The 12,940-nt window shown below is 39.0% G+C and overlaps 3 protein-coding genes across 4 annotated transcripts in view; 2 read left to right on the forward strand and 1 right to left on the reverse strand.

Moving 5' to 3' along the window:
• LOC145455025 (uncharacterized) overlaps positions 1-6,954 on the reverse strand; it is a 34,178-nt gene extending 27,224 nt beyond the window's left edge. For both annotated transcript variants that reach the window (XM_080332981.1, XM_080332980.1), the window contains exons 1-5: positions 5,513-6,954; positions 4,575-4,759; positions 4,438-4,507; positions 2,004-2,147; positions 248-315 (exon numbers count right to left, since the gene is read on the reverse strand). In XM_080332981.1, the coding sequence (XP_080189107.1) occupies positions 248-315; positions 2,004-2,147; positions 4,438-4,507; positions 4,575-4,759; positions 5,513-5,592 (547 nt within the window). In that variant the 5' untranslated portion in view covers positions 5,593-6,954. The remainder of the gene's footprint in view (positions 1-247; positions 316-2,003; positions 2,148-4,437; positions 4,508-4,574; positions 4,760-5,512) is intronic.
• Positions 1-12,940, forward strand: part of LOC145455042 (uncharacterized) — a 137,371-nt gene that overhangs the window by 49,611 nt on the left and 74,820 nt on the right. The gene's annotated exons all lie outside the window — the stretch shown is intronic.
• LOC145455035 (clathrin interactor 1-like) lies at positions 9,135-12,496 on the forward strand. The gene is made up of 2 exons (XM_080332991.1): positions 9,135-9,158; positions 9,557-12,496. Exon 2 carries the CDS (start codon positions 9,586-9,588, stop codon positions 11,413-11,415), a length of 1,830 nt encoding a protein of 609 aa, XP_080189117.1. The 5' UTR covers positions 9,135-9,158; positions 9,557-9,585; the 3' UTR covers positions 11,416-12,496.

Genomic DNA, 12,940 nt, shown 5'->3' on the forward strand with positions numbered 1-12,940 from the left:
AGAAATTTGCTTGCTACTGGCACTTTCCCTCAAGCATTACGTAGTGAACAATAAAATAAGACTCGGTCTCAGAATCATTATTTCAGTTCGACTCATTTTCAATGCAATTTTAAGAGCCACATTCTGTTTCGCACAGTTGGAGAAGCTAGTTCCCCTGACCATCCTCAGTCATAGTCGGCATAACCGTTATTAAAGTCATTTTTGCCGCAAAATCTCACCGGTAATTCAAAAAGAAGGAGTACATTACCTTTCTTCAATTTCAGCCTTCCGTCTTCATCCTTGTTCTTCGGTGCTTTACCGTCCAGTCTTTTTTTACTGCAGATACGACAAAACGAAATCTCTATAATTCATTCTAAATTTTGATGTACCGTATGTACCATTCTATTAAGACTTATAAGCACGTGGAGGCGTGATGGAGGTTGGTTGCGAATCGTTAGAGGGGTGCAAGTCACCAGGATAAAATGAGGTGATTACAAAAAGGCATAAGGTTTATTTGGTAGGCAGATCACTTCGATATGAATATTTTATAAGTAGCTCACATATTCATCTCCTTATACTAACCAGACTCCAAGTCCAAAATACAATCAATCGAAATTTTTCAATGCAACTACAAACATTCTATGAAATATTCTGCAACATCAGAAGTGGTTAAGATTTCAGTTACCACATTATTATTGTTGCGACTGCCCGGGCTGTGGAAAAATTGCGCTTACAGAAAGATACCAAGTTTGTGAATATCCACCTAGGTCTAAAGCCTGACAATTTCTGCAACTGCGACAGTCCCTTTAGTAACATTTGAGTGCAGTTGGATCGATTGTGAAGCAGTTGGAGTCGGAGCATTTTCAGAAACTCCGAATCCAAAGAGCGTCTTCTGACTCCGACGCTATCCCGAGAAAAATTTTAAAAATCTCCAGCCCCACAGACATGGCAACAGTTAACGTAAGGGTTTTCAAATCTGGCCTTCCATATTTATATATGGGAACAGCTAATCGATACCTGAACGATAAATAATTATCTTTTTTGGGTGGTTGAAAAATTGATTGAAATTATTCCTGGCTTCGTATGTTTCTTAAAGAGAATGAAGGATTTGCGGAAAACATGCACTGCTTTGCTAATATTCTACTTGACATGGCTGTAAAGTTATAATTGTCAAATCTTCAGGTGCCGGTCTGTGGCAACTTTCCTGCCGGCGGTTAAATATGTTAGAATTTTATATCCAAATTCAAAAATGCAACAAGTTGCACGCTTGTCAATTGATTAAATAAATAAAACATCAAATTTTAGATTGATTCATAAATTTGGAAGTTATTTTAGTGCATTGGTTTCGTAATACATAGTTGATGGTCTGCTCTAGGCATACGTCACAATAACGCAAGTGTTGTCCGAAATTGTTAAAAAGTAACCTACAATTCGTTTCAGACAAGTTACAGGCGGAAACTATAGAGACTTTGAATAAACTTCTTTAAATTAAGACAGTGTAATTAAGCGACACTGGGCAGTACAATAGAGGCTCCAGTAAACAGCATAATCGCTTTTTTTCGAAGGAAACCGAACAACCACCATCAGGATAGTGGTCGTTAGCAGTACTTCGCGAGCTTCGCTTTGCTTTGCAGAAATTTCAATATGACTGTGTATAGATAACTAGTGTCAAAAAATGAAGCAATAAATTATGTTTCGAATGTTACATTTGAGTTGCATAAATTATTGGTAATTTAAATTGGGGTGAATTTTTAATAGTCCACCAGTGCGCAATATTTGTTTTCAAGTTTTACCGGTATGCGAGGTCAAAAAGGTTGAAAACCACTGGCTAGACTACATATGTACAGGGCGAGTTTAATTTATGTGTATGTGACAGTACCAATTACCTGCAAATTTTAATTAAAATACAGAACAAGAATTGACCGGCCTGATTCGTCGAGTCTATATCAGCTACGCCAGTTGTGCAGAACAATAATTCAGGAGAATACTTTCAGTGTCCCCAATTTACCGTATGAACCCCTCACCTCGAAGCTTGTGGACGAGATTTTCCATCGCCAAAATCAACCCTCGGTCGACCTTTATCGGAGTCATTGCTTCCAGGATCAGATGCTTGGTAACTTCTTTCTAATGGTGCGGGAATCTCTCTAGCAGGCCTGTCATCGATACCGCTGCAACACACAATAGCACAATAATGAATCAGTGATAGGTTATGGTAACGAATTATACCGAAGAATTTCGGAAATCTAACAACCACTAGTCAAATGATCGGCAACAGCGAATTTGTTATTCTTGTAAGATATATGAGCAAGAAGTTCATTCTACTAGCACACTGTAGCTTCTCAAGTCATTTTGGCACTTCTGACATTAATACTATTAAAGCTAAAAAGTAAATAGTGGTTCTTGATCGATGCTAATCAAAATTGCCATTACTGCCAAAATAAAGTTAGGAAATGGCTCATATTTGCACGAAGAAAATGTTCATCAACATCATCACTTGCTAATGCGACCATTGCGACATTCCAGTCCAATTAGCCCAAGAATTCACAGCACTGTGCCCTAAAGGGATAGACATTAACACAACCCATATACTGCTATAGTGAATGAAACATGTTTTGGTACAAGCACAAGCAGTCAAGCATTCCGTTATGACCAAGAACTATAAACAGAGAGCAGTCAGTGAGTATCAGAGTTGAGAACCACTTTATGTGAGAGAGCACATTCATCAGTCAAACCATTTCTTCACACAAATGAAAGTCATGTTTTACTCTTCAATCCAACCAAGCATGCCATGACTATTGACTATCGGTCAGTAATAGCCGTCCTTCTAAGAAAAAGACTTGAGCAATCGTAATATTGCGCCTTGTCAAATATATCACAGAGAGTGGAGTTGAATCATATTAATAATAATGCCATGATTTTATTCATCCCAAAAACAAAAAGCTTCAAGAGGCCCCTGAAATGGGCATCGAGAAGTGTGCGGACTGCAGAGTCACTAAACTTGAGACACCAATGATAAAATAGGCCAAGATAGCACATGATAGGTAAAATAATTTGAATTAAATTTACTGAAAGTTTACAAGTTGAAGTCACCTATCTTGAATGAAGTTTTCTTATGATTGCAAAGTATTTTGCTGGTTTTGCCATTTAGCGAATTCAATTGACATATATATTATGGTGGTTTTAATTCTGAAGCACGAAATGAAGAGTGTATGTAGGAGTGGTAGCACTAGATCTAGCTTATTACACGTGAGTTATTTAGAATCGGACATTGCTGCAACATGACATGTTATGCAGATCTAAAGAACTAAATCTACTCTAGACTTGACTCTATATGCAGCAGTATGCATTTCGGTAGGCTTTTAATGTCATCAATAACAAATACATTATCAACATTTTAGTGGCATTCTTATTTACACACTTACACATCGTCTGGAATTTCTTTCAATCTATTTTATACAATGATTAATTGATTATGAGATTTATAGCGAGTGACTTGATGCTGAAAGTATCGACTAAAGTTTGGCACATATGCTTGATGTGTAATATATCATTTCCGACTATTTCGGTACTGATGACACAAATTATGATGGCTTCTAAAGAATGGGAATTGAAGCATTCGGTGGACTATTCGTTAATAAATTGCAGCTTCCAACTAGTTGATGATACAATTTGGGATATTTGAGACAAGCCTCAACTACAACTAATAGACTTTTACCAATACCAGTGAAAAAATGACATATTTTTCTACAAGCAACAAACACTGCTGGCAAACTATAGCAGACTCCTACTTGTGATCAGGCAACACACACAGCACACCACCCAAACGTAGTATACCAAAAAGCCACAAGCTCCATACCGACCACCTCACCAACAAACTAAAGAATATATCGCATTTTGGATTGTGGATAGAACTTAAACTGCAAAGCTATAAAGAGTGCAGCATCGAGGCTCAAGCTGTGCATGTGCATTTAAGTTACTTCGTAAAAGGTAGAACTATTACCGTTGGAATTCATGCCCTTTCGGATACCGTAACTGATTACTTAGTAATCCACACTTGGTTATTGGTAACTCCCAGTTTTATAAAGATTTTTGCAGCGAGATCGCAACATAAAAGGGTCTTTGCGAAACGACATGATATAAATCCAACGCGCAAGGTTGTGCGTGGTATAATCCCAATGATATATATCCAATGTTCGAAGTCAACGGTGCTAATCCAGAGAGCTTTCCAGGAATGAGCAGCGTACTTCCCTTTTCATGAGAATTAATGGCGAAGGCCACCTAAATCCACGATGCGTAATCCGTATACGCCTTCACATACTGAAACAATAATCCAGGTGCAGCACTATGCACCTAATGGGAACACAACGCTCTGCTAGACTATAACTTGGTCCAGCTTCTGTGAAAGTGTACCAGTAAAATATGGGCAAGGCAAACCATTTAAAACTATTATTCAATTACCTATCCTTGACTGTCTCATAACGTCGATAGTTTCTGCTTTGACTTGGCTGTGGCGGTATATGCCGTTGACCTGCAAATAACGATAACAAAAGTCAAGGTTCAGACCAAACCAGTTTCCGTGACACCGGCTAATTTACCTTCATCAGCTCCAGCACGGGCTACTGGATCAAAGTAGTCTGTTAACAATTCTCTGTCGCCGATGATGTTGACAGCAGTTTTGGCTTTCTGCGCAGATCGAATGTCCATGAAAGCAATGTAGGCACTTAGCCCATTTTCCCCACTTCGTTTCGACAGGAATCGCACCTTATCGATCTTTCCATATCTGCAGACGATCAACATTTGAGCCCATCATTCGATAATATCATAAACAAGAATACCGTGTTCAATGTGGCAATCAAACAATCTTACTAAATTAATGGTAGTTCAATAGATTTTCTACAAATATAAGCTACCATGACATTTTTTCTATATCTATGCAGAATTTCAGTTATTTCACAAATCGGATATGAAATAATGGTATATCGTATGCTCCCAAAAAAGGAGATGAGAAATGCAATTTTGGGAACAATATATGGGATGGGGCAAGCAGCAACGTATTGCAAACCATGAATAAAGTCGGGATTTGCAATGCCAGGTTGAAATCATTTATGCGAAATTCAGAGCTGTGGAACAGATTTTGAAAGAACATTGCCTTTTCCTGTATTCTTGAAAAACACGACATTTTTGAAGCATTAAAAGCTGTATGCTGTTCACATCTGAACTGTCAAAGGAATCAAATCATATAAACCAAAAATTGTGGTCAAACGCAGATCGACAACATTTTTAGAGCTGTTTTATGTTGAACAGCTTGAAATGTGATGCTCCAGTTTAGTTATTGATCGCAAGCCCACACGTGATAGGCATTACACTTTTTGATTTTCAATGATCATATAGAATCATTTCACATGACGGCAAAACAAATCTCAACAATTAACTCTACTTAAGACAGGTCAAATGATAGCTAAAAATTGATGGAATTAATTTCATTTGCTAGTACCAGAGATGGTATGTATTAGTAGTATAGGTGCAGCCGTACCTCCTGAAATAGTCGGCAATTCTGTCTTCTCGTACGTTCTCGGCGAGATTTCCAATCCACAAGTACCTAGTCTCTCTCATTTTTTACAATCAGTGCTGCACGGTGGGGTGGAAACATCGGTGCGTTTACACATTCACAATGATTTACGAGGGTGCATTGAGTGATCATTGGTAAACATCACGTTGGCCTAGAACTAGTGAAGTAGTTGGATACGCTATCGCAGAACCTGATCAAACCCAAAATGTGTTCATCAATCTCACGAGGAGGGTACTCTCAGGCAAATAAGATTGTAAAGGTAAAAATAGCTATGTTCAAATAACCACAGATAAGTTGACAAATGTAAATGATTAACTATGAGCATATCAACTTGCAATTTGGTGAATTAGGCTCATCCTTTTGCCAACATCGAATTGCCATCATCACAAATTCAACGTCAATTTTGCAATAAAAATCCGCTCTAATCACCCGGTGTGTTCTGTATTCTGGAGTGAGCATAGCAGTTGACAAAGATAGGCCAACTTCATTAGACATCGGTATTAGCTTGTCCGGTGTTAGCTACAGCATTAGCTGATAATGGTATTAGGAAATTAAAGATGCGGCCGCCGTTTTCTTGGTCCAATCAACATTCTCTTCGTCTAAGGCCAAGGGCAAGATTCTTCAAATTGTATTGGAAGAATTAAGTATTACGATGTCGACACAAGATTCAGAAAGGGGAGCTCAAGTAAATTGCATACCATCCGGAACCAAATCTGTTCAGCTCTGTTATATGATTTAAAGATGTGTCAGAGCCGACAGTGCGGTCGTTGACAAAAGAAAAAAAATTATTTCTCAATAACTAGAGATGGGCCAATCGCAATATCCAAGGACATCACATTGCTTCAACGAGGCAGAAAGTTAAGTCGGCCTATTTTTCACCGATTCTTTGTGCATGGGAAGACAAGATTGCAGCAATAGAGCTAGCGACTTGCAGTGTGATATCCATGAAAGATAAGTGCATCTACACTATCGCTGACTATTAGTCCATTACCATTCGAACCAACAATATATAACAATTTCAGTTCTGCTCATAAATGACTGCAACTGCAACTTGCACACATACTTCAACATGATTTCCACACCATTTGTATATGGTGATAGATTAATAGACTTCACCACCATTCACACTTCTTACATCGGAATATCACTATGCTTCGAATTCGACGAGCAATAAAATAAAAATATTGATAAAAGGAACACGCGACTGTAGCTTGCTATGCCGTGTCGTGCGTTACAATACCATACGTCAGCACAAAAATACATGACATTAACTGATACGATAAGATTGCTCTCTTTTAACCAAGGTTATAATAAATATTCAGATTTGACTCATTCGTATGCTTTGCATCAAAATGAAACCAACTTTTGAAAACCAAAACAACCGCCCGACTCCCAACGATTGGACGCGAAGAGAGCGCCGAAGCTCGGAACTCAGAATGATGTAGTAAAACGCCTTTCGCGGACGAGTAACCACGATGACTGCCCCCCTTGCCTCGAAAGCTTTACATCAAAAATACCATTGCAAATCGATATATTTGAGAAATGTTAATGATAATCATGATGAAATCGTCAAAATTTTTGAATATAATGTAAAGTTTTCGCTTTTCATCTTCCAACCAGTCCGTGAAAATCCGAATGCATCGAAAGCTCAAATAACATGGAGCGACATATCATTTGCATTATGGGAGGTCACGAGTCTCCCAATGAGCTATATCATGTTTCGATTCTAATTTTTATTTTCTACCGCCGGTTCCGGCCTATTTCGGTCAAGTTGTCAACTTGGTATCAACTAATATTACCTACGCGTATATAATCGACAGTCGGGGGAATCACTGGTCGGAAGCCAGTGGACCACTTCCGAAGTGCTGAAGGCCTGGAAAACTGAGTGAAAACCATTCAGTTTTACATGTTGACGGCGTTCTGAATCAATACCAACATGTGCTTGAGATAACCGGGTCGTTGGTGCAACGTCTGATATATCGATTTCGCCTACAGACACATGCCACGTCATTTTGATTTCATGACCATTCTATGTAATATTCTGTTGATATTCTTTCGGCGGATATGCCTTCATCATTATATTAGGTCAAGGTGGGTGTTTGATAGAAGACTCGTCTTACAACTTTTTTATTGCATCGCATTCTCGTGGTGTTTTGAACTGATGCAATAAACTGAAAGTTTTAATGATAATCATTTGTAAACAAATTTTGCAATTAGGTTTCACAATTCGGTTTCATCTCTGGGTTTATTCAGAAAGGAAGTGATATTTCGATCCAAATGTATTTCATGGCAAGATCATCGGTTCCGATAGTGGATTATTAACCTAGTAATCTATATTCCGAGATACTTTTTTCCGTTTTGAACTTTGTAAGTTCAGGTTTGGTTTATGACGTGTGACGTGTTTTGGTAGATTTTCTCCCCAACGGCATTCATCTCTCTCAAATTCTTGACTCGAAGTCATGGTCAGAGATGCCACTCCTGGGTTTTTCCACCCAGATCTGGGTTTTTCGAGCATCACCTGGGTTTCTGGGTTTTTGTGCTTGAAATCTGGGTTTTTTTCAACATCATGTTTGTAAGGTCAATTTTACTGCGCAAAATTGATTATTAGCTTAGTAAGATCTTGTAATATCGACGGATTCTACTGTGATTGAGTGTAAAGAGACCCATTTACTATTAAAATGAAAGGTCTTGGCGTGATGAGAGAGCTTATTGAATACTGACTACTAGGTCAGGCAACTCTGGAGCATTTGTTTTGCAATTCAAAATGATTTAGGACTTGAATGCTAGCGCTGCAACAAATTCGCTGTGTGTCAGTAAATAGTATGTAACTGCTGTAAAGTATGCAATTAATGCTCATGGAAAGACCAAATGTTGATCTAACTAATTTACCATGTTGACATCAGAGTATATTCACTTTCAACAGGGACACTCAAAGAGACAGTTTGGGCACCCGGGCAAGTTATTCAGAGGGAGAGGGGTTTGTCAAATTCAAATGTACCCTTAATTTCATGATCTGGCAGTTTCTTTTTCGACTAAACATCCCAGATAAAAGTGCTTGTCCCAGGTTTAATGAATCGAAAGCTATATTCTATCTGGTCAACTCACAGTCACTGGAACTACCCTAAAATCATTCTCATCATAGATGGGGATTAGCATTGTGACAAACATTACGAATATATAATAAACTACGTATTGACCCCCCCCCCTCCATACCGAATGCCCGTAACAATGTGTCGAGAGGAAAGCATCATATTTCGATGGATTTGCTCATTTAGCTGAGCAAAATGTATAGTATGAAAATGAACAGTTGGGATTTCAATATCAAGGGCTAAAACTTCTTCTATGTCCGTATAACTGTCATTGATGACTCTCAGTCACTGTTTTGCAGCTATATCATATAAATTTGAGTGAAATATAGGATCTGGGTTTTTCTGGGTTTTTTCAACGTCCAAATCTGGGTTTTTCCAAAATATCTCAGTGGCATCTCTGGTCATGGTGCGAGGTCCGCTAAGGATTTGGGAGGTGGTTTCACGGCCGGCAGTTATAGTTTGAGGTTATTTTTTCAGAATACTTGTCATCGGAAGTTTCAAAGAATTTCTGTTGAATAAAGGTCAAGTACTGTTTTAATTATTTAGGGTCTTTCTGTACGATAATACTTTTCATTCAGTGTACAGTGCATGCCTCTTCTCTTCTCTATACTTCGCCTAGGCCAAAAGGTGGGTGTCTGAACTCGAAGACTATTCAAAGTCGTTTCGGGATTTTCCTATCTTTTCATTGTATGGCAGTTTTTGTGGTGTTTTGAAATGATGAAAATAATATTAAACTAATATTGATACTAATAACGGCTCCACATAGCTGTATATTTCACGACTTGTTAAAGTACAATTCCTATTCCGTTCTATGAAGTATATACCAACATTATATCAATTCATCCAAACGGTTGGCTTGCGTCAATTCTTTAATAGATTGAAATACCGTGTTGTTAGCAATACCAATTTGATATTTCAGTGGGTTTGGTAGAAATAGGAGCGGTAAAAATGAATCTTCTACCATGGAAAATCCGCGAACTAACTGACAAGGTTACTAATGTTGTAATGAACTATACTGATGTTGAAGCTAGAGTTCGTGAAGCAACAAACGATGAGCCTTGGGGGCCGTCCGGAAGTCTTATGCAAGAACTTGCAAATGACACATTCATGTACGAAAGTTACTCGGAAGTTACTGGAATGCTTTGGAAACGTATATTCCATGAAGGCCGAAGTAACTGGCGACGGATTTATAAAGGTCTTCTCGTTGTTTCATATCTGATTCGTAACGGTTCGGAACGATTTGTTACCAGTACGCGGGAGCATATAAACGATTTGAGAGCGTTGCAAAATTTCACTTACCATGATGAACATGGCAAGGATTTAGGAGTCAATGTAAGAAATAAGGCAAAAGACCTTGTAAGTTTTATTCGTGATAATGAGAGGTTGCGAGAAGAGAGAAAAAAGTGCAAAAAGAACAAAAACAAATACGTCGGCATGTCAAGTGAAGATTCAAAATTTGGTTTCTCTCGTCAACGTTATCATGAAGATGAGTCTTATTCAACAAACAACGATGACCGATCATATCACGATTCTGACAGCTATGGTAAACAGGCTGAATCGAATGATTCCATAGGATATACGGATGATTATGAGTCAAAAGATGATAAAAATGAAGGCAGGTGGTCACCAAATAAGGGAATCAAATACAGCTTCAGCACGGATAGCCTAGAACACCCAAGCGACAAAGAAACTTACGACGACAGGAATTCTACGCCGAAATCGACGGGAGCAAATGCAGGCCGTGAGAAAAGGTCTGTCCAGCCATCTCGCAAAGTAGACTTGGGCGCTGCTGCAAAGTACACCGGGGATGGAAAGGAAAAAACACAATCCTCTACATTAGCCGATACGTCGGTGACTACGTCACAACAACCTGACGAATTCGCCGACTTCGACTCGTTAGCTGCATCGCGTGATCCGTCCAATGACGCCAAAAGCCCAGCCCCATCCGGAGATTTCGCAGATTTTTCTGGCTTCGGTGCGACCGGATCAAATAATGCTGGTCAGGGATCGTCATCAAATGTTGATTTACTCGGTGGTTTGGTGAATCAGCCCATGACAGGTAATATACCAGCCTTTCCTGGTAATTTTCCAGCACCGCAAGCTGCACCGATTGCTGGCATGCAGCAACCTACATTATTTCAACCTCAAGCTGCTAGTTTATTTCAACAACAACCGACATTAATGGGTGGAAGTGTGCCTCAGCAACAGACGAGTTCAAACAATCTGGATATTTTCGCATCAGTACCTGTTGCAACCAATCAACCGTTGTCTCCATCAGCTGATTTGCTGACTCCAATGCAAAACAGTACACCGATGGCTCCACAGTCTTTCCAACAATATCAGCCTGCAACGCAAAATATGCAAAGCACCACTATGTCTGGTGGAGAACAATCAAGATCCGCGAAACCGAATACTTGGTCCGACGTGAAAGGATTGGATATTAATCTAGATTTATTTTCCAAAGCAAACCAAAAGTCTGTGCGTCCGTCAATGAATCAACTGCAACACAGAAACCCTAATGTCATGACTTCTGCAATTCCACAGATGAACCAGCCTGTGGGCATGAGGCCGATGGCCCCGCCTCAGATGCCAATGCAAAACACCATGCATCAATCCCATGTCCCCGGCATGCAGCCAAACATGGGTTCACCGTATAACATGTCCGGTGCTTCAGGATTTAATGGACAGTATAACATGCCGGCGTACGGTAATAGCATGTCAGGAAATCCTCAAATGCAAGGTTTGCAGGCGCAGGGCAGCTTCAACAGGCTGTACTGATCATATAGTCGACATCTGCACTGCTATATCTGCAATTGATGCTTGTATGCGCGGAAAAAAACTGTTCCTTCCATGATGCTGAATTTCAGTATTCATATATCTTATTAATATTTTGTGAAGGAGCAATATGTAATGATGGTAAGATATTGAGATATATTGAAAGGCTCTGCTATTTGTAATGCTTTTAATACGAGTATGGTGTCGTTGGTTAATTATGATGCTACCGCCAGAGGTGTAGCCAAGCAAAGAATTCGGGTGTCGAAAACTTTTGTGAATATATATATGATTGCAGCATCGCAACGTTGAAACTTCGTAGATGTTATAGCCCATGCTGCTACATCTGTGACAATTACACGCATACTGGTAGCACAGCAAATGATTTTGTTCATATCGGAAGAGACACGATTGCTGACATGCCTTATTTTAAGAAAAAGTTGCTCTACGCTAGTTTCATTCCAAAATATTGGCTTGTGTGCTCGTATTTGGGAAAACCTAAGGTGCAGCCCATTTCTTTTGAATGCTGCTCATCTATTTTTTCCAACGCGCATTCAATGTCAATGCTTACAGTATATATACCTATGAATTATTATGTACTTTCTATAGCTTTTATGCATTACTTTTGCTTTTTATATGCTATAACCTGTGTCGGTGGGTTTTATTTAGGTACGAGTCCGGGCGTGAACTATATCCTAGAATCCCATGGGCATTTGAAATCGAGTTCTTTTTCGATTTCTGTAACCACGTCAATGAAATCGTACCGATATTGACTTGCATCAAACCAATTCTGTATGCATTGTCATTGTCAGTGAGGGGTAAAAAATATTGTGTATGTATCTCAACTGTAATTGCAACGTTCTCTTCACATGTTAATGTTGGTGACTTGTAAAATAGACAAATGAACCGTTTAAATCAGCAAATTGAGTTTGAACCGAATTTTCAATCGTATTTAGGCATCGCGTAGGCAATCTCAGGCTTGAAAAACAGTAGTGTAAATAAGCAAATCTCAAATAATTTTCATTATTCTGTGTGTACTTCTCGGTGAATGCAACACTTTCTTAATTGTTGATAATCTCTATTCAAATTTTTGTGATTCTCTGTCAGTGTTATCAGAACCACGATTGTTAGGTGGAAGTTGGCTGCAGGACTGTGGGTTAGAGTGCGACACCAGTTTCTGTACTTGAACATTATTGGCAGTGACAGCTAATTAGCGCAGCATTTTGAAACTGCTTGAAAAATACTGGATGCGCATGGCTCTGGAAAGTGTTGACACTTCCTTCATTGTACGGCCTATAGTATGTACTTTCAAACCATAGCATTTTCCTTTCGACAGAAAGTTCGGGAGATAGGAACTGGGATAGTACTAGACATGAACAACATAGTACTAGTTCACAGCAGCAATTGCCTCATCTCATCATAAGCAGTAGGATAGGGTTACCATATTTTGGAAATCTGAAAATGACACTTTTTCAAAATCTTCAGACTTGCAAAACCGGAGAAAAATTTTATTTTCACATTAGCAGGTGGT

This window comes from Botryllus schlosseri, chromosome 14 (genome assembly GCF_051294905.1).
Source record: "Botryllus schlosseri isolate E-star chromosome 14, Bs_hap1, whole genome shotgun sequence".
NCBI classification, from domain to species: Eukaryota; Metazoa; Chordata; class Ascidiacea; order Stolidobranchia; family Styelidae; genus Botryllus; species Botryllus schlosseri.